Below are 24845 nucleotides of genomic sequence, written 5' to 3'. Positions count from 1 at the left end.
TTTAGCGACTAGTGTTTTTATCAAAGGAGTAGATCTGGGGGACTCGTGGATGTTGAGTTTTATCTCCACACGGTGACTGTGAGTGTACCTAACCACTTTCCTTCTCCTTCTGCCGAGCTACACTCCTGAGCTGCCGGTGATCCAGACCTCCCCCCCTTCACTCTGGACCTGTCCACCGGCAATGCTTCACACTGCCACGAAAACGCTTCAGCTGTTTTCCATGGACTACACCAACACACATTGTGCTCACACACACGCACACTACAGTGTAAACCCATATGAGGATGGGTTCTCTGTTGAGTCTGGTTCCTCTCAAGGTTTCTTCCTATCACCATCTCAGGGAGTTTTTCCTTGCCACCGTCGCCCTGCTTGCTCATCAGAGACGGCACACACACACACTTCACTTTACTTTTGTTTGTGTAAAGCTGCTTTGAGACAATGACCTTTGTAAAAAGCGCTATACAAATAAAAATGAATTGAATTGAATTAAGAGATCTTTGGTTTTCCCTCTGTGTTGTACCCTTGGATGTTCTACGTAGAAACCTACAGTGTGTTTTCCCATCAGAAAGTAGAAGTAGAACCTTTTTAGGAGGCTAAGAACCCTTGATTTTACAACAAACCACTAAAGAACTCGTAAAGAATATTTTAATTTAACTTCTGAAAATAGCCTTTAAGTCTGTAGTTATATCTGAGTTGTGAGTGCAATTTCAGTATTAAATCCTCGCCGTGTACATAACACACCTCGGAATATAATCCCAAAGCTTTAATAAAGTGCCCTAAGAAGTGCACACTTTCTCATTAAACCTACTCATTATTATTATTATTATTATTATTATTACATATATATATAAATATATATATATATATATATAAACATTTTCCATTAGGTTCAAGGTTCTTTAATTGTCATATACATGTTACATACATTTGATGTAATGTAGTGATGTAATGTGTTTTTCCTTAGTGCCTCGTCCCACAGTGCAACAACGATACATAATACGAACTGCATATAATAGAATAAAATAGAATAAAAACTAGTAAACTATTATGTAAAAAAGTTTAGCAGCCTTTACAGGAATGAAATGTAGAATATGAATATGCATCAATAGAATATTTTAAAAAACATAAAACAGATATACAGAGCTGTAGTGTGCAAAAGATTCGTTACAATAACAGGTTGTTGCTCATCAGTATTAACACAACCACATAAACCCTGCCACATATGGTTATACAGCAATGTGGCACACACACACACACACACACACAAACACTTCCTGAGGCTCTGTTTCAAAACACCAACATGGATTATGGTGTTTTTTTTTTTATAATTTAACAGTTAAATAAGTAAGTAAGTAAGTAAGTAAATAAATAAATAAATAAAATAGTGATCTTTTTTTAGCCTTTAAGTTTGTCAGATGAATTAAGCCTGAAACCGGAAGTCATTTAAATCGTAAATAATTTAATTGATTTTTTTTCATATTTGCATATAACCATAAGACATTTGCATACACCATTTATGTGTAAACTCATTAAATATGATTGGGGGAAGCGGAGCTCTTATTTAGACACACACACACACACTCTCTCTCTCTCTCTCTCTCTCTCTCTCTCTCTCTCTCTCTCTCTCTCCATGTGTGGCAAGCTTCACACTCTTCAGTGCATAACTACAGCTACATTTGTTACACACACAGCACACAGACGCTATAAAGTAGTCCATGATGTTGTCCAGATGTGTGAGCAGTTTCCTGTGCAGGATTAAATCAGCTCCAGTGCCTCTGTGCTGCAGGTAAATCACTTTACTGCACTTTATTCCACACTGTCCTTCACCAAATCCAACAAACACACAAACACACACACACAAACACACTTCCTGTGTTTAATTCTAACCCATGCACACTTTGCACTGGAATTATAACTATACAGAGGCTACTAGGGAAAAGTTCACTGTGTTCAATAACAACCGAAGGGTCAAGGTCACGTGAGCACCGCTTCGTGACGTCACACTACTTGATTCCGTCATACTGACTGGATCCCTAATTTTTTTTTTTTTTCAGATCCTTTTAATGGCTGAATTTAATATCCATAAATGCAAGTTCTCAGGAGAGAAACCATGCATTTTTTTTCAGAATGCATTATGCTGAATCAGTAATACCCTCAAAAAAACAGGAAACTATTCAGACTTTTTCATGTCTTTGTATAATAATGTTTATTCCCCCTAGCAAATGTATTTGTTAAACTGTTTATACATGTTTATATTGTTTATGTACATGTTACTCTATAAAAATAAAGACTCGATCCCAAATAAAATGGCTTCCTGAATCCCAGTAAACTGTTAAAACTTGATCTGAATTCTTTGAAAGTTTGAAATACATTTCTTTTTGGTAATAATGTTATTTTTATAGACGATATTCTGCTAATGCGAGAGAGGGGAAGGTTTTATCTATCGTTGGTGACTGTTGTTTATAGTATTCAGTACTGGATTAGAGTTGATTTAGGCCGATTTCAAACCTTCCCTTTCTATCTAAAATACTAGAGAAAGTAGTAGCGCAGCAGCTAATTTCATATCTACAAAGTAATAATATCTATGAACTTTATCAGTCAGGTTTCAGGCCCCACCACAGCACAGAGACAGCATTAGTCAAAGTAGTCAATGACTTGCTATTAGCCTCTGATCGGGGTTGCATTAGTCTATTAATTTTACTCGACCTTAGCGCAGCGTTCGACACTATCGACCATAATATCCTTCTTCACAGACTGGAAAAGGTCGTAGGAATTAAGGGCTCAGCCATCGACTGGTTTAGATCTTATTTAACTGATCGTTATCAGTTTGTAGATGTAAACGGTGAGCACTCAGCACGTTATCGAGTAGAATATGGCGTTCCGCAGGGTTCGGTCTTAGGCCCACTGCTTTTCACGTTATACATGCTCCCTTTAGGTAACATAATCCGTAAACATAATATTAGCTTCCATTGTTATGCTGATGACACACAGTTATACGTCTCAGCTAGGCCAGATGAGAATAGCCAGTTAAAGAAAGTTGAGGCATGTGCGATAGACATAAGAGACTGGATGTTAAGCAACTTTCTCCTGCTAAACCCAGAAAAAACAGAGGTTCTGGTACTGGGACCACAAGCCGCTAGAAGTAAGTTTAAAGATCACACTGTTACTTTAGACGGTCTCTCTGTTTCAAGTAGTCTAACACTAAAAGATCTCGGTGTGATTATAGACTCTAATCTCTCATTTGAGGCGCATGTAGATAATGTAAGCAGGTTAGCATTTTTCCACCTCAGAAATATCGCTAAGATTAGAAATATACTTTCGCTAAGTGATGCTGAAAAACTAGTCCATGCATTTATCATGTCCAGATTAAATTACTGTAATGCTTTACTATCTGGATGTTCGTCTAGATGCATAAATAAGCTTCAGATAGTTCAGAACGCAGCAGCGAGGGTCCTGACTAGGACTAGGAAGTATGAGCATATCACGCCAGTCTTATCTACATTACACTGGCTCCCAGTAAGATTCCGCATCGATTTTAAAATATTACTCCTAACCTATAAAGCATTAAATGGTCTCGCTCCGCAGTATTTAAGCGATATGTTAATACCTTACGTTCCGCCGCGCCTACTTCGCTCTAAGGATGCAGGCTGTCTATCAGTACCACGCATTGCCAAAACCACGGCAGGGGGCAGAGCCTTCTCTTACCAAGCCCCAAAATTATGGAATAGCCTCCCAGTTAATGTACGTGAAGCAGACACGGTCTCAGTGTTTAAGTCGAGGTTGAAGACTTATTTATTTAACCTAGCATTTAGCGACTAGTGTTTTTATCAAAGGAGTAGATCTGGGGGACTCGTGGATGTTGAGTTTTATCTCCACACGGTGACTGTGAGTGTACCTAACCACTTTCCTTCTCCTTCTGCCGAGCTACACTCCTGAGCTGCCGGTGATCCAGACCTCCCCCCCCTTCACTCTGGACCTGTCCACCGGCAATGCTTCACACTGCCACAAAAACGCTTCAGCTGTTTTCCATGGACTACACCAACACACATTGTACTCACACACACACGCACACTACAGTGTAAACCCATATGAGGATGGGTTCTCTGTTGAGCCTGGTTCCTCTCAAGGTTTCTTCCTATCACCATCTCAGGGAGTTTTTCCTTGCCACCGTTGCCCTGCTTGCTCATCAGAGACGGCACACACACACACTTCACTTTACTTTTGTTTGTGTAAAGCTGCTTTGAGACAATGACCTTCGTAAAAAAGCGCTATACAAATAAAAATGAATTGAATTGAATTGAATAAGATGTGCGAAGGTAGTGGATTTGATGCGCTTTGTAAATGTAAATGGTGTTTCTGGAGTGTTTTCAGTGGTGTGTGGATAATCTCTTGTATTGCAGATGTGGGATTTTGTAAGAAGAGTAATATATCATCTGCAAATGGTCTGATTTTATGTTGCATGGTTGATGTCTGGTCACCACAGGTGTTCACATTTTGTTGTAGAAGCTACTGGTTTGATTAAAAATGGCAAATAGGGACCTGGAGATCGGGACCTTATCTGGTACCTGCGTGCAGAAGCTTTGTGATAATAGTTTGTTTGTAATAACGGTGGCTATAAGTAAAGTGGATAAAATCTGAACTTAAAAAAAATTGAATGATTCTCCAAAGCTGAATTTATTTAATGGAGTAAATAAGAATTTCCAGTTGACTCTGTCGAAGGTTTTCTCTCCACAGAGTGTGACTGGTGCTCTTTCTGATTTTTGGTGTGGTGTAAGTTGTATCTGGTTAATCCTTATATACACAGAGTGCACAATTATGCATCATTGATTTAGGCTGTTTTTAAGAAAATAGAAGGTGCAAATCACCTCCAATTCACTTTGGCCCCTTACTGTAATTTAACATAGAACAGTATCCTTATTTTTGTTGCTCTCAGTACTGTTTGCGGTTCTCAATGCAGCATGTCTCTCCTACATTTTTACAAACTCTAGACAAATTAAGTAAAAAAAAATTGCTGTGCCAGACTCAAATGAAGGCTTAGAATATTGCTATAATGTTCTATAATTTTGGTCATCAACTTTGAATATTTTAGTGCCTGAATGTTAACAATTTTTGTTTCTAAAGACATTGAAATTTTTTTTTTTATTTCTGGAATAAAGTTTTATCATTTTCTTTCTCACAGAATTTCTAGACATGGACAATCCATTGACTTTTTAATATAGGAGATGTTTAGAAAAAGTTAATATATGACATGCATATGTTTATTTTTTTAAATAATTTATGCATGAGAAGGTTAAGTATTCTGTGAGAGTTAGTAGTTGACTGTTTGCTTTGATAAAGCCTGTTCGATTGGGTTGGATTAGTGATGGAGTAAGTTTCCATTCTGGTAGCCCTGGAGTCTTGCTTATAATTTCTGTGTTTGTCTTGCTGCATGATAAAGGAGGATAACTAGAGGGTAAGTCTGGGGTCTTATCTGGGTTTTAGGTGCAGGGAAAAGTATTCAGTCTGTTATTCAGAGTATTCATTTCTGTTGGCAGTCTTGTACTGCCTGCCTGTTTTGCTTGAACTGATTATAATAACAGTAGTACAGAGACACAGAGACATCCTGCTGCTTCTCTTTACTGATTTATTTTATAACTTTCCTGACAGCTGCAGAGAGTTTTGAGACAAGATTGCTTCATTGCTTTTAATTAGACTTAGTAGATTTCCACACCACAGCCGCATCATTCTCGACCATTAGAATGCCGTCGTTGCCCAGAGCCAGACGGCACATTCTGGCGTCCTTCCGGTCAGTATTGGTGGCCCACACGGGTCTGCCCGGCGTGTACATGACGAGGTTGCAGTCTCCTTGCATGATCAGCCGATGGGCGTCGGTTTTGCCACACGTGTTAGATGCCCACAGAGGTCTCCAGCCATAGACGACAAAGTTCCCATCCTCCTGAAATGAGACGTGAGTGTTCAGTTTTGGAAAACAGTGGTTGGGTTTATATTTCTGTGAAAAGTATTGGAAGTAATTTTTCAAATAGTAAAAAAGGAATTAGGAATGGCCAGTGCTATCTATGTAGAGGGTATAAACATAAAGAAATGCAGCTCTTCTTTTTGAACCTGGAGTTTCTCTTTTTTCTGTTTTAATTCTACCTGAAAGATTGCCTTGTACTCTCGGTTGTTGGATAACAGGAAGTCTCCCTTACGGAGCTCTTCGTTCATGGACAAGAAGTTCCTGCTCATGGTTCTGAAAAGGAAAGACAGATTTGTCAAACAGTAAGGCTCATAGCAAATGTTTAATGCAGAAAATTGATAAGGACACTAGACAAGAATTATTGCCCAAGCTGATCTGAAGCTGACCCGCATTAATATAAACCTGTGATTTACAGCTGCACTACTGTCAGAGCTGCTGTTATAGAAAATTAATCAACACCTTCTGACTAATCACAGTCCAGAATTCAACAGAGCTATAGTACAGTATTGCTCTATTCTTGATTTGTACTCGATGGACTGCTAATATATCTACACATCTGTTATGGTTTTCTTGTTTAAATAAATAAACCAGGTGCACATTTGAGTATAATCGTTAAAAATATTTCCCTTATATGTATTTCCTTCCTGATTGTTAGGTTTAATCAGCTTTACTCACCTGCACAATGACAGTGACACCGTAGATGAATCAGTAAGCTGCTATGGAGATTTTTGATGCGAGATGGGGTTTTTATGAACGAGCCAGTTTAGGGCGGTCCTTTACTGTCATTGGCTGACGGTCCTTTACTGTCATTGGCTGTCATTCTGACCAACCAGAAATATTATTTCTTATAGTTTTATATAACAAAAAAGATTCTAAGATAAAGAAGGAACAAAGCATTTGTTGTGAGGAACACAATGGCCAGCTCTGGCAATCATGAGTCATAGAAAAACTATGGAATACCAATTTTTGATAAAGTGATAAGATTATCAATACACCAGAATTATTATGGCAATATATATATATATATATATATATATATATATATATATATATATATATACATATCCTACATTTCAATCTAAATCATATCTTTCATTCTAGCCCTCCATGCTATTTCCTAATTTAATCCCATTTCACCCCTTGTGAAAGTCCAAGAAGCAGTTCCTCTCACTCTCACTTCTTTGATACAGAAGAAGATGGAACACTTTGAGCACTTGGTCCTCACAATGCCTTTGCATCCAAGCACCTTACATCTTCCCTTCTCAATTCCTTGTAAGGGCCAGTGGTCAGTGGTGTCTCACTTCTTGGAGCGGATCTTGGTGCGGTAGAGAGCCATTAGTGAATCAAGAAGATCCACTCCTCCCATGCTCTTGCTGTAAAGAGGTACCATGTTGGGGCATGGGACTTGTATGAATTCTTTTCTTTTTTTGTCCCATCTCTGCACATGTGTGACAGGGTTTGCTCCAACAATGGTGCTCAAGAGTGTGACAGGGTGGTTGTCGAACCATTTGACAGCCCTCAGGTTCACACCATCATGAGTGGTAATCTTCTCCTGATGTGTGCCTCATCCTTTCTTCTTCATGGTTTGGTCGTCTATGAATGTACATCCTGCAAGACGGGTTTGTCTGACTGCCCCTATGCTGTGGATCTTCTTTTTTTCAAGGAGTACTTGAAGATCCATGCTGCAGAAACAGTTGTCTTGTATGACATGTTGCAGGGTACAATAGAGGCCAGCTTCAACACAATGTTACCACTTGCACCAATGTCAGGGTATCCATTAGGTGGTTGAATTGGCCCTGTGTAGACATCAAAGTTATACACAATGCCATTCTGGTCTGCCAAAATGAACACCTTATACCTCCAGCATTTTGGCTTCATTGGGACATACTGCTTCAGCCGGTTCTTGCCCTTGAAGGGGATCATCTGCTCATCCACGCACAACATTTCATCCATTTGGATACTGTTGAAGCTAGCTGTCAGGGAATTGAGGAGTGGCCTTATTTTGAACAACTTATCTCCACCTGGCACTTGGTCACTGTTGTTGGCAAAGTGGAGGAAGCTTTTTTGCCCTTCTTGATTCACTGCCATGATGCTTGCATCATTCTCTACTCTTGTTTTCAGATTCCAGTATATCCAGTTCTGTGTGCAGGCTGTGGACAGACATGTAGAAACATATCCCAATCTATTTCTTCATATGTTACATTCAGTGGTTTGGTGACATCACACTGCAGAGAATACAGTTAGTTTGCCTGACAATTTCATCGATTACACCTCTACGAAGAAAGCGGTGGAAGTATTCCACTGGTTCTGATAGCCCAACCGCTTCAGGGAGGGTGCCTTTCCATTTCGGAATTTGTGTAATGCTTCTGTTGGTGTGCCACTTCAGGTCTTTCACTTTTTGGAACGATCCTGGTCCATCCTCCCTCACTATTCCACCTGGTGAAATTTATAATAAGGATTCTCATCATAAATATTTATGGCGGAATGCTATTATAAATAAATAATGCAGAAACAATGCATTAAATACCATGTTATATCAGCAAGTGTAATGATGAGTCACCGGAGTGGGGATCCATTTGCAGCTTTTAATAAAAGGAAGACACAGTTGTACAGGCGTGGTCGAGCAACAGCAAACAGTTCTGTTATCGCATGTTGTTGCCATATGGCAACAATTACATTTCACCATTTAACAGAATACTCAAAATATATAAACTTGTTTAAATGATAAAAAACAAATGTTAACTTATCTCAGATAATGTTTAAATTTTTTTGCTTTAAGTAGTTTTGCCTAAATATTGAAATATTCAGCAAATTTTGAGAGCCCTCTGACCTTCACCATGTCATGTGATTGCAAAAAAGGAAGTACAAACAGCACTTCCTAGTCATGTGACATGGTGTTTTTTTTTGTTATGTCAAATTTAAAGCCCCCTTTTTCCAGTTACATAGAAAAAAGTAGTTTTGTATTATTGTCTATCAAAAAAATTGGAGATAAATTAATAGTTGCCATATGACAACACTATGCAGTAAAGGGATATATACATATATATCTATATATATATATATGTCTATATATATATATGTCTATATATATATATGTATATATCCCTTTACTGCCAGGTGCTGCACATTTACGCTGATTACCTACCTGAGATTGGCGTGTTATAAAAGCCCGTGCAGGTGGCCGCGGATCTGCCTGAGAAGGCACCTGCCGCGTTACATTGCCCCCCCCCCCCTCCCCCCCAAGGAACAGCTCCTGACGTCTCTGATGAGCTCTGGGTCCAGGATGTGTGGAGCTGGGACCCAAGAGCCTTCCTCTGGACCATAAGCCTCCCAGTCCACCAAGCACTGGGTGCCCCCCCGATGGCGACGTCAGTCCAGGATACGCCTCACAGTAAAGGCTGGGGCTCCATCAATAATACGAGGAGGAGGTTGGGATGGAAGGGTGGAAGTCACCAGAGAGCTGCACAGGAATGGCTTTAGTCATGAGACATGGTGTTAGGACTTGGACTATCTTGGCTTCTAGAGGCCACTATTGCTTCTGCGTTTTGTGTTTTGTTTTGACAGCCATGTGCTTTTGTTTTTCCATGTGCCTTGTGCCCCGCCTAGTCCTCATTACTTACACCTGTTTTCAGTCTGCCCCCTTGATTTGTTTGTGTATTTATACCTCCTCAGTTTGGCCTCTAGTCACGGAGTCTTTGTGCTGTGATGTTTAAGACTAGTAACCTCTGTTCCCGTGTTCCTTACCTGTGTCTTTGTGTTGTTTTGGTACTTTGCTTTCTTGTGAACTTTTTGGACTTTGAATTTGCCGTTGTTGGATCTTCTGAGCATTTGGATTATACTTTTGTTATTTTTTGCCTTGGATTTTGGATCTTAATTAATAAACTGTTTCCTTTACTCTACTCTCGCCTCACTCCTCTGTACTTGAGTCATTCCCCTGGTGGCCTAGTGGGGGTTTGCTGGATTACTATGCCGGTGACCTGGGTTCGATTCCCAGCAAAACCCTAACAGAAAGACTCCGTGATGACCGTCTCAGCAGAGGCTTCTTCAACTGTCTACCTGGCTGACCTTCAGGGAATTATGGCCGCTTTAACACTTTTCAGAACTACCGTGGACACTCATGGACGAACACTTGCAAGCCACGTGAGGCCCTTGCTCGCCACGAGGAACTGCTTCAACAAATTGGGAAAGCCCTGGCACAGCTGACTCCTCTGCCTCCACCATCTGCTCCTGCTCCAGTGCTTCATGCCACGCTGCCTCCTTCACCTCGCGAACCCTGTCTTCCTGCACCACAGAGGTATGACGGCAAGCACGGTGAGTGCCGGGAGTTCCTTACCCAGTGCCAACTCACCTTTGAGCTCCAGCCTACCACCTACACTACGGATTGCCACAAGATTGCATTTGTGATAACTTTGTTAGCTGATAAGGCACGAGCTTGGGCAACAGCTATCTGGCAGAGACAGGGACCCGAGTGTTCAGCGGAACAAGGGGGAAGCGTTGCAGACTATGCCATCTCGTTCCGGACGCCCGCAGCAGTCAGCGGATGGAATGAGACTGCCCAGGTTTCAGCCTTCCACCATGGTCTGTCTGACCCCATCAAAGACGGTCTGGCCTCTATAGGATGCCCAAGCGACCTCGAAACTCTGATCTCGCATGCCATTCATCTTGATAACAGGATTAGAGAGCGTCACCAAGTTCTGAGTTCCCCTTGCTTCACTGCCTCAACCTGGAGGCCGTCCACCTCCTCCAGTGACTGTCCAGAGCCCATGCAAGTTGGCCGTACTCGTCTCTCCGCAGCTGAAAGGGAGCGCAGAAGGAGGGACAAGTGCTGCATCTACTGTGGCAAGCCTGGCCATTTCCGAGCATCATGTCCCGAGCTCTTGGGAAAAGGACCGCCCCGTCCAGCCGAGGGAGGGTTGCGACAGGGACTACCCTCTCTCCCGAACTTCCTGGCCAAGGAGTCTACATCACTGTCTCCATCTCCTGGGGTGAGTCCGTCCACTCTTGCCAGGCCTTGTTAGACTCCGGGGCGGCTGGAAACTTTATGGATGTCCTCTTCGCCCGAAGAATCAATGTCCCTACGGTACCTCTTGAAGTCCCGCTGTCTGTGTCTGCTCTGGATGGCCAAGCTTTAGGTGACAGAAAAGTCACCCAAGTAACTTCTCCAGTCTTTCTCCAGTCTCAAGAAGAAAAGAAGAAATATCCCTGCACCTGATTCATTCACCGGAGTTCCCAGTTATTCTAGGCCTTCCTTGGCTTACCCGCCAAAACCCTCGCATAGACTGGGTAACAAGCCAGGTTGTGGAATGGGGTCCTGCTTGCTATGCCTCTTGTCTGCTCTCTAGCTCTCCTGTGTCCCCTGCCGAGCCTCCTGATCTCACCGAGTTATCCCAAGTTCCCCCAGAGTACTGGGATCTGAAAGAAGTCTTCAGCAAGAGCAGGGCCGCCGTTCTTCCTCCGCACCGTGCCTACGACTGTGCCATCTACTTGCTCCCTGGGGCTACCCCTCCTCGTGGCAGACTGTTTTCCCTCTCTCAGCCAGAACGCAAGGCCATGGAGGAGTACATCAAGGACGCCCTGGCCTCTGGGTTCATTCGACCCTCCACCTCACCCGCTGGGGCCGGCTTCTTCTTTGTCGGCAAGAAGGATGGGGGGCTCCGGCCGTGTATTGATTACAGGGGCCTGAACAAGATCACTGTGCGCAACCGTCCACAGCGTTCGATCTGCTCCAAGGCGCTACTGTCTTCACCAAGTTGGACTTACGCAATGCATACCACCTCATCCGCATCCGACAGGGAGATGAGTGGAAGACTGCCTTTAACACCCCGTCAGGGCACTATGAGTACCAAGTCATGCCCTTCGGACTCACCAATGCGCCAGCAGTTTTTCAGGCCCTTATCAACGACGTCTTGAGGGACATGATCAACCAATATGTCTTTGTTTACCTCGACGACATTCTGATTTTTTTCAAGACCTTGCAGCAGCACCGCCATCACGTCCGCCAGGTTCTCCAGAGGCTGCTACAGAACAATCTGTTAGCCAAGGCCCAGAAATGTGAGTTTCATGTCCCTGAGGTCTCCTTTCTGGGTTTTATTGTACAAACGGGACAACTCCAGATGGATCCAGCCAAGACCCTGGCCGTTCGGGACTGGCCCACTCCCAAGTCCGTTAAAGAAGTTCAGCGGTTCTTAGGATTTGCTAACTTCTACCGCAAGTTTGTCAGGAACTTCAGTTCTGTAGCAGCGCCCATATCGGACCTCACCAAAAAGACTAGTGGATCTTATGTCTGGTCTCCTCAGGCGGAAAAGGCGTTCAGGGACCTCAAGCATCGCTTCTGCACGGCACCCATTCTGGTTCTCCCGGACACATTGCAACCATTCGTCGTCAAGGTGGACGCCTCGGACAGTGGTGTCGGCGCAGTCCTCTCTCAACGCTCGGATGGCAGGTTGCACCCCTGCGCATACTTCTCCCACCACCTGAGCCCTGCGGAGTCCCGGTATGATGTGGGGGATCGGGAACTGCTCACGGTTAAACTGGCCCTTGAGGAGTGGAGGCACTGGCTGGAGGGAGCACAACATCCATTCCTGGTTTGGACGGACCACAAGAACCTGTAGTACCTCCAGCAAGCCAAGAGACTGAATCCCCGACAGGCTAGGTGGGCCTTGTTTTTTTAGTCGATTCAACTTCACCCTATCGTACCGCCCTGGCTCTAAGAACAGCAAACCGGACGTGCTTTCCAGGCTATTCTCGTCCACCAACAGGGAGAGTGAAGTTGGGCCTATTATCCCTGTGTCCCGGATTGTGGCCCCTGTTCGCTGGGGTGTTGAGGAGGCCGTCCGACAAGCTCAACGCCAGGACCCCGGCCCTGGGACGGGGCCACCCGGCCTCTTGTACGTCCCTCATCAAGCCCGGGCCAAGGTTCTCCAGTGGGTTCACTCGTCCCCTCTCACCGCCCACCCGGGAGCTCGGAGGACACTGGACTTCTTGAAGAGACGCTTCTGGTGGCCAAGCATGGAGAAGGACGTGAGGTCATTTGTCCTGTCTTGTGATGTGTGCACCAGAAGCAAGAACCCACGACGGCATCCCCAGGGCCTCCTGCATCCTCTGCCCATTCCCCGGCGTCCCTGGTCCCATGTGGCAGTTGACTTCATCACGGGCCTTCCTAACTCACAAGGTAACACTGTCATTTTGGTCATAGTCGACAGATTCTCTAAGGCCTGCCGCTTCATACCGCTGTGCAAACTCCCTTCTGCTCTTGAAACAGCCAAACTAATATTTACTCATGTCTTCCGAGTCTTTGGTCTCCCACAGGACATCGTCTCAGACCGGGGGCCCCAGTTCTCCTCCCGAGTGTGGCGGGGGTTCTGCAAACTCATCGGGGCCACTGCCAGCCTCTCCTCTGGGTTCCACCCCCAGTCCAATGGCCAGACTGAGAGTCTCAACCAGGACCTGGAAACCACCCTGGGAGGCCTGGCGATGGATAACCCGACATCATGGAGCACCTGGCTGCCATGGGCAGAGTACGCCCACAACACTCTGCAGTCATCGGCCACCAGGTTGTCGCCATTCCAGTGCCAGTTCGGGTTCCAGCTACCTCTGTTTCCGGAACAGGAGGAGGACGCTGGGGTGCCCTCGGTCAGCCAGTACATGAGACGGTGTCGCAAGACCTGGAACAAGGTTAGGAGGACCCTCCAGTTGCCCCGGTCGCTACGAATCAACCCCACATTCCATGTATCCCTGTTGCGGCCCTTACTGACGTCCTCTTATGCCCCTGCTCCTAGGAATCCCCCGCCTCCCCGCATCCTCCAGGGTCAGACCGTGTTCACTGTGCGCGGCCTGCTGGACTCCCGCCAGGTCCGTGGCGGGCTTCAATATCTGGTGGACTGGGAGGGCTATGGCCCTGAGGAGCGCTGTTGGGTCCCCGCCCGGGACATTTTAGACAAAGATCTTTGTCGGGACTTCCATTTGGCCCATCCTGAGCGCCCTGGGAACATCAGGAGACGCTCCTTGAGGGGGGGGTCCTGTTAGGACTTGGACTATCTTGGCCTCTAGAGGCCGCTATTGCTTCTGTGTTTTGTGTTTTGTTTTGACAGCCATGTGCTTTTGTTTTTCCATGTGCCTTGTGCCCCGCCTAGTCCTCATTACTTACACCTGTTTTCAGTCTGCCCCCTTGATTTGTTTGTGTATTTATACTCCCTCAGTTTGGTCTCTAGTCATGGAGTCTTTGTGCTGTGATGTTTAAGACTAGTAACCTCTGTTTCGTGTTCCTTACCTATGTCTTTGTGTTGTTTTGGTACTTTGCTTTCTTGTGAACTTTTTGGACTTTGAATTTGCCTTTGTTGGATCTTCTGAGCATTTGGATTATACTTTTGTTATTTTTTGCCTTGGATTTTGGATCTTAATTAATAAACTGTTTCCTTTACTCTACTCTTGCCTCACTCCTCTGCACTTGAGTCATTCCCCTGGTGGCCTAGTGGGGGTTTGCTGGATTACTATGCCGGCGACCCGCGTTCGATTCCCAGCAAAACCCTAACACATGGAAGGTAGGGTAGATTCTCATAGTGTGGGGAGTGCTAGGCAGTATGCCACTGGATTGACTCTCCTAAGGATCTTAAAAGGCCCAATATACCACGGGGCCAATTTCTTGAACTCTAGCTGCAATGGAAGGTCCCTGGTCGCCAGCAACACCCGCTGACCTGGATGAAAGGTTGGGCCCGGAAGCCTTTTCCGATTGGTGGCATTGGTGCTTCTCTGGGCAGCAGCTTGCAGAGATAATTTGGCTTTCTGCCAGATTCTGCGGCATCGGCGCACCATGTGTTCCACTGCGGGAACCCCTTGCTTGTGCTCTGCAAACAAGGGTGGGGGATAGCCAAATTGGCACTCAAACGGTGACATACCTAGTGACGCGTGCCAGAGGGTGTTGTGGGCATACTCCACCCACATCAGGTGCTCTGCCCAAGATGAAGGATTGGAGGAAGCCAGGCACCTGAGGGAGCGCTCCAAATCTTGGTTGACTCTCTTGGTTTGGCCATTGTACTCCAGATGGAAACCTGAGGATAAACTAACTGTAGCCCCCAAGAGATGGCAGAAGGCTTTCCAGAATCGGCTGGTAAACTGTGGTCCCCAGTCAGAGACCAAGTCCGTCGGAAAGCCATGGACCTGAACCACATGTTGCAGTAGGAGCTTAGCCGTCTCATTGGCCGAAGGGAGTCTGAGCAAGGGAATGAATTTACAGGCCTTCAAGGACCGATCCACGATGACCAGTATAAATGACATCCCCTGGGATGTTGGCAGACCTGTAACAAAGTCCAGTGAAAGGTGGGACCATGGGCAAGAGGGTATTGGAAGGGGATGATGCTAACCAGATGGGCTAGTATGTCGCTCTTTGTTCCGAGCACAGACCTGACAGGCAGCCACATAGGCCCGGACGTCCCTCTCCATATTGGGCCACCAGAAGTGTCGGCTCAAAAACTCCAGGGTTCTGGTGACCCCAGGGTTCCCTGCAAATGGAGATCTTTGACCCCAAGACAGGGCCTGAGGCCGTATGTTCAACAATACCTAGAGTTTTCCTGGAGTGTCTCCACCCGGGTCTGGCTCCTGATTGAGAGCCTTGCGGGTGGCTTCCTCCAGGCCCCAGCAGAAGGGAGCCAGTATTCGGGGAGGGGAAATTATAGTCTCGTGGCTGGGTTCCCGTGAGGATATATCCTGTTGCCTAGAGAGTGCATCTGATTCAAGATTTTTGGACCCTGGCCTATAAGACAAGACGAAGTTAAAACGTGTAAAGAACAAGGACCACCTGGCCTGCTGGGGGTTCAGGCACTTGGCCTCCTGAATGTAGGCCAGATTCTTGTGGTCTGTCCAAATAAGGAACTGGTGCTTGGCACCCTCCAGCCAGTGCCTCCACTCCTGCAATGCCAATTTTACAGCCAGGAGTTCACGGTTCCCAACGTCATTCCTCTCTGACAGGGTTAGACGGTGGGAGAAGTATGCGCACGGATGTAATTTCTGGTCTGGCCCTGAAAGCTGGGAAAGGACGGCGCCCACTCCTATATCTGAGGTATCGACTTCCACTATGAACTGAGCCTCAGGATCAGGCATATGCAGCACAGGGGCCGTTGTCAATTTATCCTTCAGGGTTTCAAAGGCTTGCTGTGCCTCTCTAGTCCACTTAAACCCAGCCTGGGTCTTCTTGGTCAGTGCACTAAGGGGGGCTGCCAGGGTGCTAAAGTTGCGAAGCATTGTACCAGCCGGACTGAGGTGGGTTGTGGCCACTGTGTGACGGCCTTTACCTTGTCTGGGTCCATACTAAGACTCCCTTGGGACACAACAAAGCCCAAGAAGGAGATTGTGGTTACATGAAACTGGGACTTCTTTAGTTTGACATATAGATGGTTCCAGAGGAGGAGCTGAAGGACCCAGCACACATGAACCACATGTTCCTCCAGCAAGCTGCTAAAAATCAAAATGTTGTCTACATAGATGAAGGTGTAATGGTTCAGGGTCTCCCGGAGGACCTCATTAATGAACCGCTGGAAGACCGCGGGGGCGTTCATCAGGCCAAAGGGCATCACCAAATACTCATAGTGCCCAGACGGCGTGATAAACACAGTCTTCCACTCATCCCCTACCCTGTTGCGGATCAGATTGTAGGCGCTACGTAGATCCAGTTTTGAAAAAAATTTCGTTGATCGCACAATCAAAGGACCTATGGGGCGGCAGTGTCTGGGCCTTTTGTTTAAAAAAGACCTCCTGGAGGTCTCAATAATCTTGGGGCACGCGAGATATATCTACTGTTTGCGAAATAGTTGGAGGTAAGGCGCGTGTTCGTTTGAGGCAGCTCTGGGAACACCTAGAGCCCCAAACAGAAATGGACCTAGTAGACCAGTCAATGCAGGGGTTATGTGCTTGAAGCCAAGGGAACCCGAACACTAGGAGCAGCTCAGGTACTCGAGTAACATAGAAGGTCAGGCGTTCTGTGTGGTGGCCTAACTGTAGTGTGACAGGTGACTTTTGTGTGGTTATGGGTCCTGAGCCTAATGGTCGCTTGTCAAGCGCGAAGACCGGTATGGGATGGGGGAGTGGGTCTAGTCTCTTGACTCATCCATGAAATTGCCAGCCACCCCTGAGTCAGTGAAGTCCTGCAGACTGGTTTCTTTGCCATCTCCCCAAACAATGACGACAGGAATGAAGAGGCCACACGGGTGAGGAACACTGTCTGGGGCCATCTTCCTGGGATGGCCCCAGCCTTTTGGCATCTTACCGGCCTTTACAGCCACAGTGCACAGCCAGTTTCCTCTTCATTATGACAATTGGCCAGTCAGAAGCTTCTAAATTCACTACATCAATTTCAGGAATGTTTCACACTGTTTAAAGAGACAGTTAGCTTGGTGTAAGTAAACTTGTCTCTAATTGATTGTTTTAAAATGACCTCTGATGTGAACAAAGTAAGTGTCCTAATTGAGTTGCCCAAAGAAATGATATGTAACATGAAATGTGTGAAGTTGTGAAACACTGAGATTGAATAACGTTAGCCCAGGTGTATATGAACTTTTAGCCTCAGCTGTATGTCCCTATTGTGTCTTATACTTTTAGACATTTATGTGTAGTTATGTTTCAATGTTACATTTTTGCATTATATTAACTTTTTATATCATGATAACCTTTAAAATGGTTATGAGATCGCCTCCTCTGAGATGGTGTGGTGCTCCTTCAAATTGGTCCAAAATAATGAACTAGAAATGAGATCTTTTGTTATGATGCCTTCTGAATTGGACAGACTTTATCAAAATTGGTGCTGAAATAGTGCTGGTGTAACACAGTGCAATTTTGTTCCACTATATGTCCACACATGTAGCAGAATGACAATAAAGCTCGACTTGACTTGACTTGAAAAATGCTGTGTTCTTCTGAATGGAATGATAATGATATTGTTGATTGGCAGTAAGCTGTGTAATGTCATGCTCTTTATGTTTATAAATAACCTGATCTTTCCCAGAATGCAGTACTCGCAGCACCTACAGTGTGACACGCCTGCCCCCTTTCGCCCCGAGACCTCGATGGCCAAGACGATGATGGACATCGGGACACGGCGGATTTTCTCTGAGGAACATGACCTGTTCAGACAGAACGTCCGGCGGTTCTTTAAGGAAGAAGTGGTTCCTTATCACACGGAATGAGTGCAGTGGCTCCGTCCTAAATCACACATTACTATCACACACTGGATCTAAATCTGGATCTTCAAGGAGGAACAGAGTAAATTCAGTCACATCCCACCACACTTTGAATGTAAATGTGAAATAAATATGGTAATATCCTGTTTGGTAACTAGCGATCACTCGTTACTGCAGTGTTATTTCTCTTAAAAATTTGTACACTTAAATTATGCAAAAAAATGACTTTTTTGCTGAGTATTAATTGAAAACAGTTTCCAGTTTTGCAAAATATAAATTATTCTCCTGCTATAAGTTAAAAAGCGTAAAGATCAAATGCTTTTTGCAGATCTGCATTACACTGTTACACAGTTAAACTGTTACATCATTACACTGCTACATAGATAGATTGTTACACTGTTACATTGTAACATACAGTATTTACACTGCTACATTGTTATGCCATTACATAGTTACACTATTATGCTGTTACATAAATGTTGTTGATAAACACTATGTAAAAATGTATCTCTGGAAATATGTAACAAAGTAACTGTAAGTATGTAATGCAAGTCTGCAAAAAGTCTTTGAACTTTTTTTTGTTCATCTTTTTCTAATATTACTGTAGCAGATCATCGATATTCTGTTCTCCTGTGAAAAGGGTAACAGTTTAGAAGTGTAACATTGTAACAGTGTAACTATGTAAGAACATAAGAGTGTAACAATGTAACACAGGCCTGAATGAAGCTGTTCATCTTTATGTTTTTGATCTGAGAAAGCCTTTGGGAAGTTAGATGAGATGAATTTTACCAAATTTGTGTAAAAACAACAATCAAAGCGCTACATTAAAAAGTGAAAAGAAACCCAGGGTGTGTTTAGCCGAAGTGGTTCACACCGCCTCTGAAGTCTGAATCTAACGGTGTGAGTAAAAAATAAATAAATAAATAAAATCATATACAAGGGTTTGATGTTTACAGGTGGGAGAAGGCAGGCGAGGTCAGTAGGGAGGTCTGGGAGAAGGCGGGCCTGCAGGGGCTGCTGGGTATTTACACTCCTGCTGAACATGGCGGGGTCGGCGGAGACCTGCTCTCTGCTTGAGCACTTCCTGCCCCAGATGGCTGCTGGGAAATGCATCGGCGCCATCGCCATGAGTGAGCCGGGGGCGGGCAGGTGAGGCTCCGCCCACCAAATGACATCACGCTCCTATATACATGTTCATATTAGATATCTCATTACAATTCAAGTACAAATCTGTTGGAGTGCTGGTGTAACTCTATATGTGTGTGTGTGTACAGTGATCTGCAGGGAGTGAAGACGTATGCTCGGCGTGATGGCACTGACTGGATCCTTAATGGAAATAAGGTTTACACACATGCTGAAATATTTTTCTGTTACATTAACATTTGATTAAAGTTTAAAGTTTGGATTCATTTATAATCAAATGTAATTTACTGTCTCTCTCTCTGTCTCTGTCTCTCTGTCTGTCTCTGTGTCTCCTTCTCTCTCTCTGTGTCTCTGCCTCTCTCTGTCTGTGTGTCTCTGCCTCTCTCTGTCTCTCTCCCTGTCTGTCTCTGTCTCTGTCTCTCTCTCTGTCTCTCAGGTGTTTATCACTAACGGGTGGATGAGTGATCTGGTCATTGTTGTTGCTGTAACAAATCGTGAAGCGAAATCAGCAGCTCACGGTCTCAGTCTGTTTCTGGTGGAAAGCGGCACCAAGGGCTTCGCCAAGGGACGTAAACTTGATAAGATTGGCCTCAAAGCACAGGTATATACACACACACACACACACCAGTCACATCATACTGGTTTTTTTGATTATCACATTTTCAGCATTTAATCTTTATGTGGAGCTCCAGCTGAGGTTCGATTTTTATTTTGTGTGTGTGTGTGTGTGTGTGTGTATGTGTGCAGGACACAGCAGAGTTGTTCTTTGAGGATGTACGCCTCCCAGCTGACGCTGTACTCGGAGAAACTAACAAAGGTTTTTACTATCTCATGAATGAACTGCCTCAGGTACGAGCAACGAGGTTTCCTTCTTTCATTTTGTCTCTATGTCTTTTTTTTCCCAAAGGAGGTTTATTGTTATGCTGTTGCATTATTTAATGCAATAATGTAAAACAATTTACGGTATATAAAGAGCAGCACATTTAGACTCACACACGCTTTCCCCTCCATTCTCTCTCTCTCTCTCTCTCTCTCTCTCTCTTTCTCTCTCTGTCAGGAGCGGTTGATAATAGCAGCAATGGCTCTGGCCAGCTGTGAGTTTATGTTTGAGGAGACTCGGAATTACGTGACTCAGAGGAAGGCCTTTGGAAAAACCATCGCTGACCTGCAGGTGGGAATTTAATAAATAAAAACACATTTTAGGCTTTAAAGTTTCCTTGTGTCTTTCAACCCCTTTCATTTTAAATAAAAGGATTTTTTAAGGATTTTTTTGCTACTCAATGCTAACCCTAACCCTCCAGGTATTTTAATGAGATTAAGAGCTGTTAGTAGTTGTTTCTTGGCATTTAAACATTCAATTCAATTCAGTTTTGTTTGTTTATAGCGCTTTTAACAATGGGCATTGTCACAAAGCAGCTTTACAGAAATACAGTCAGGTCCGGAAGTATTTGGACAATGACAGAGTTTTAGTGATTTTGCCTTTATACACCACCACAATGGATTTGAAATAAAACAATCAAGATGTGATCGAAGTGTAGACTTCCAGCTTTATTTTAAGAGGTTCCACAAAAATATGGCATTTACCATTTAGGAATCACAGCCATTTTAAGCAAAGTACTTCCATTTTCAGGGGCTCAAAGGTATTTGGACAAAGTGACATAATTGTAAATATAACCATAATTTTAATACTTGGATGAAAATCCTTTGCAGTCAATGACTGCCTGAAGTCTGGAGCCCATGTTCTCAAAACTCAAATTCTGAGTTTCCCTGGAGATGCTTTGCCAGGCCTTCACTGCAGCCACCTTCAGTTGCTGCTTGTTTGTGGGTCTTTCTGCCTTCACTCTTGTCTTCAGTAAGTGAAAAGCAGCTCTATTGGGTTGAGATCAGGCGACTGACTTGGCCATTGAAGAATATTCCATTTCTTTGCCTTCAAAAAGTCTTGAGTTGCTTTCGCAGTATGTTTAGGATCATTATCCACCTGCACTGTGAAGCGGTTTTGCAGCATTTGGCTGAATGTGAGCAGAGAGTATAGCCCTATACACCTCAGAATTCATCTTGTTACATCTGTCAGCAGTTACATCATCAATAAACACCAGTGAGCCCATTCCATTGGCAGCCATATACACCCATGCCATAACACTGCCTCCACCACAATTGACACATGATGTGGTATACTTTGGATCATGAGCTGTTCTTTTCTTTCTGTTTTTTTTCTTAAACCACTGTTTACTTTTCTCTTCCCATCATTCTGGTACAAGTTAATCTTGGTTTCATCAGTCCAACGAGTCTTATTCCAGAACATGGGAGGTGTTTTAGATGTTTTCTGGCAAAGTCTAATCTGGCTTTCCTGTTCTTGAATGTTACCAGTGGTTTGCACCTTGTGTAAACCCTCTGTATTTACATTCATTAAGGTGTCTTTTGATTGTAGATTTTGACAATGATACGCCTACCTTCTCCAGAGTATTCTTGACTTCTGTTGATGTTGTGAAGGGATTTTTCTTCACCAAGGAAAGGATTCTGTGATCATCCACTTTAGTTGTCTTTCATGGTCTTCCAGGCTTTTCAATGTTGTTGAGCTCACCAGTGCTTTCTTTGTTTTTAAGAATGTACCCAACTGTTGATTTGGCCACACCTAAGGTTTTTACTATCTCTCTTATAGATTTATGTTGTTTTTTCAGCCTAATGATGGCATCCTGCACTTGCATTGAGATCTCGTTGGACTTCATATTGGTAGCTCCATTCGAACAGCTGCCAAATGCCAACTCAATACCTGATATCAACTCCAGACCTTTTATCTGCTTTATTTGTCTTGAAGTAACGAGGGAATGGACCGCACCTGGTCAGTTAACTTCTTGTCAGTCAATTGTCCAAATGCCTTTGAGCCCCTGAAAATGGAAGTACTTTGCTTAAAATGGCTGTAATTCCTAAATGGTAAGTGCCATATTTTTGTGGAAAATCCACTAGATCCCTGAAGGTGTGCTGTGGTATCTGGCACAAAGACGTTAACAGCAGATCCTTTAATTCCTGTAAGTTGCACAGTGGGGCCTCCATGGATTGGACTTGATGGCCAGCACACCCCACAGATGTTCAACTGGATTGAGATCTGGGGAATTTGGAGGCCAAGTCAACACCTTGAACTCTTTGTCATGTTCCTCGAACCATTCCTGAACAATTTTTACAGTGTGGCAGGGCGTATTATCCTACTGAAAGAGGTCACTTCCATTAGGGAATACTGTTGCCATGAAGGGGTGTACCTGATCTGCAACAATGTTTAGGTAGGTGGTATGTGTCAAAATAGCATCCACATGAATGCCAGGACCCAAAGATGTTCCCAGCAGAACATTGCCCAGAGCATCGCACTGCCTCCGCCAGCTTGCGTTCTTCCCATAGTGCATACTGGTGCCATCTCTTCCCCAGGTAAGTGACACACACACACACACACACACACACCCGGCCTTCCACATGATGTAAAAGAAAATGTGATTTATTGGACCAGGCCACCTTCTTCCTTTGCTCCGTGGTAAAGTTCTGATGCTCACCTGTCCATTGTAGGCACTTTTGACAGTGGACAAAGGGTCAGCATGGACACTCTGACCGCTCTGCAGCTACGCAAGCTGCGCTGCACTGTGTGTTCTGACTCCTTTCTATCAGAGCCAGCTTTAACTTTTCAGCAATTTTGTGCTACAGTAGCTCTTCTCTGGGATCAGACCAGACGGACTAGCCTTCATTCCCCACGCGCATCAGTGAGCCTCGGGCATCCATGACCCTGTTGATGGTTCACCGGTTGTTCTTACTTGGACCACCTTTGGTAGGTACTAACCACTGCATACCAGGAACACCCCACAAGACCTGCTGTTTTAAAGATGCTCCGACCCAGTCATCTAGCCATCACAATTTGGCCGTTGTCAAAGTTTCTCTAACCCTTACGCTTGCCATTTTTCCTGGTTCCATGTGTGTGTGTATATAATCTTTCTCTTGCACTGTACAGACAGTTCAGCATAGATTAGCTGAGCTGAAGACGGAGATCTGTGTGGGTCGAGCTTTCATTGATAACTGTCTCCAGCTGCATAGTGAGAGGAAGCTGGACTCCAGCACTGCCTCCATGGCGAAATACTGGTCAGTCTCTCTCTCTCTCTCTCTCTCTCTCTCTCTCTCTCTCTCCAGTTTATTCACTCTGTATATTTATATCCATATGAGTGATTTTCATGATGCTATAAGAATCAGGGTTGATTTGCAAGGGCATGCCATTCTTCTAATTAAAATCTTTGCTCTTGTAAAAATGGCATTCTCTTTAAATTTAACATGCTCTCTCTCTTTCTCTCTCTCTCTCTCTCTCTCTCTCTCTCTCAGGGCATCAGAGTTACAGAATAAAGTGGCCACTCAGTGTCTGCAGCTGCATGGTGGGTGGGGCTACATGTGGGAATATCCAATCGCCAAGTGAGTGAGACACAACGGCCAATCAGAGGAGAGATCCAACATTTAATTCCAACCATCATTTCATATAGAGCTATATAAATAAATATTCCAGATTTCCTGGTTGTAGTAGAACATCACACCCATAACTCCAGCCTGTACGGGTGAAAGAAATTTCATTTTTGTCCAATAGAATTGTCGTAGTTTATTATTTCTGCAGCCTCACTGCTTCCTTTTCTATGTCACTGTATGAACAGCAGGGGGATGCCATTAGATAAACTTCATTCTGGGCTGAATTCATGATCTGACTTTTGACCTTGGTCATTTTATCCCATACACAAATCTAATCTAGAAATAAGAGCTCTATATATTCCAATCTAGACATTGTCACTCTATATAGTCGTTTAATCTAAATGTTCAGGACGATTTTCAGGATTTTTGTGCTGGTTTCTGATATGCGTCTGTCACACGTTCTCTTCCTCAGAGCCTTCGTGGACGCTCGTGTGCAGCCCATCTACGGCGGAACCAATGAGATCATGAAGGAGCTGATCGCTCGTGCCATCATCGGACACAGATAGACGAGCGCTGAGCTGAGGGATCAGATGGATCCGAGCGAGACACGGAGAGAAGCTGGTTTGTGGGGTTTTTGTCTTTGGTTTGGTGACTGATCAGTGCCATGATGTACATGTAGCTAAGAAAAGCTGATCAAATAGCAAATAATACATTTTCTTGGAGATCAAGTGACACAATTTTGATCATTTCTTTTCCTGTTTGGTTTGAATAAATTCACTTTATAATACACCATGTAATAAATAGATATGAAAAAAACTTGCATCACATGAAGGTTTAGTCACATGGTTAGACATATTTTAAATGACAACATTATATAAATTTTATAGAAATTTAATGTAATAATCATAAATACAAATGATCTGTGTGTGAACTGGTGCGCTGAGTAACAGGACCATGTCCTAAAAGGGCTCAAAAATCCTTGTAATGTAATGTAATGTAAATGTAAATTACATTTGATTATAAATCAATCAAAAACCCTGTGCATATTTTACCTTATAAATAATTGCACCTTTATCCATTTTGTGTTGTGTTGTTATTTGTGTTGAATGTTTTAAAACACAAGTAAAATTTAAAGCATTAGAAACGCAAAATGT

General features: G+C 44.1%; 1 protein-coding gene and 1 pseudogene across 1 annotated transcript; one reads left to right on the top strand and one right to left on the bottom strand.

Moving 5' to 3' along the window:
- The first annotated feature begins 1631 nt into the window (after positions 1-1631).
- On the top strand, positions 1632-24765 carry LOC128318530 (long-chain specific acyl-CoA dehydrogenase, mitochondrial-like; annotated as a pseudogene).
- On the bottom strand, positions 5604-6800 carry LOC117596667 (B-type lectin plumieribetin-like). Its single transcript, XM_034302308.2, has 3 exons — positions 6632-6800; positions 6136-6229; positions 5604-5935 (listed from the first exon to the last, which is right to left on the bottom strand). Exons 2-3 carry the CDS (start codon positions 6223-6225, stop codon positions 5684-5686), a joined length of 342 nt encoding a protein of 113 aa, XP_034158199.1. The 5' UTR covers positions 6226-6229; positions 6632-6800; the 3' UTR covers positions 5604-5683.
- Positions 24766-24845: the final 80 nt, after the last annotated feature.

The sequence above is a fragment of the Pangasianodon hypophthalmus genome, chromosome 6 (genome assembly GCF_027358585.1).
Source record: "Pangasianodon hypophthalmus isolate fPanHyp1 chromosome 6, fPanHyp1.pri, whole genome shotgun sequence".
Taxonomy (NCBI): Eukaryota; Metazoa; Chordata; class Actinopteri; order Siluriformes; family Pangasiidae; genus Pangasianodon; species Pangasianodon hypophthalmus.
The sequence above is the reverse complement of the archived record's forward strand: the minus strand, read 5'-3'. Positions and strand labels throughout refer to the sequence as shown.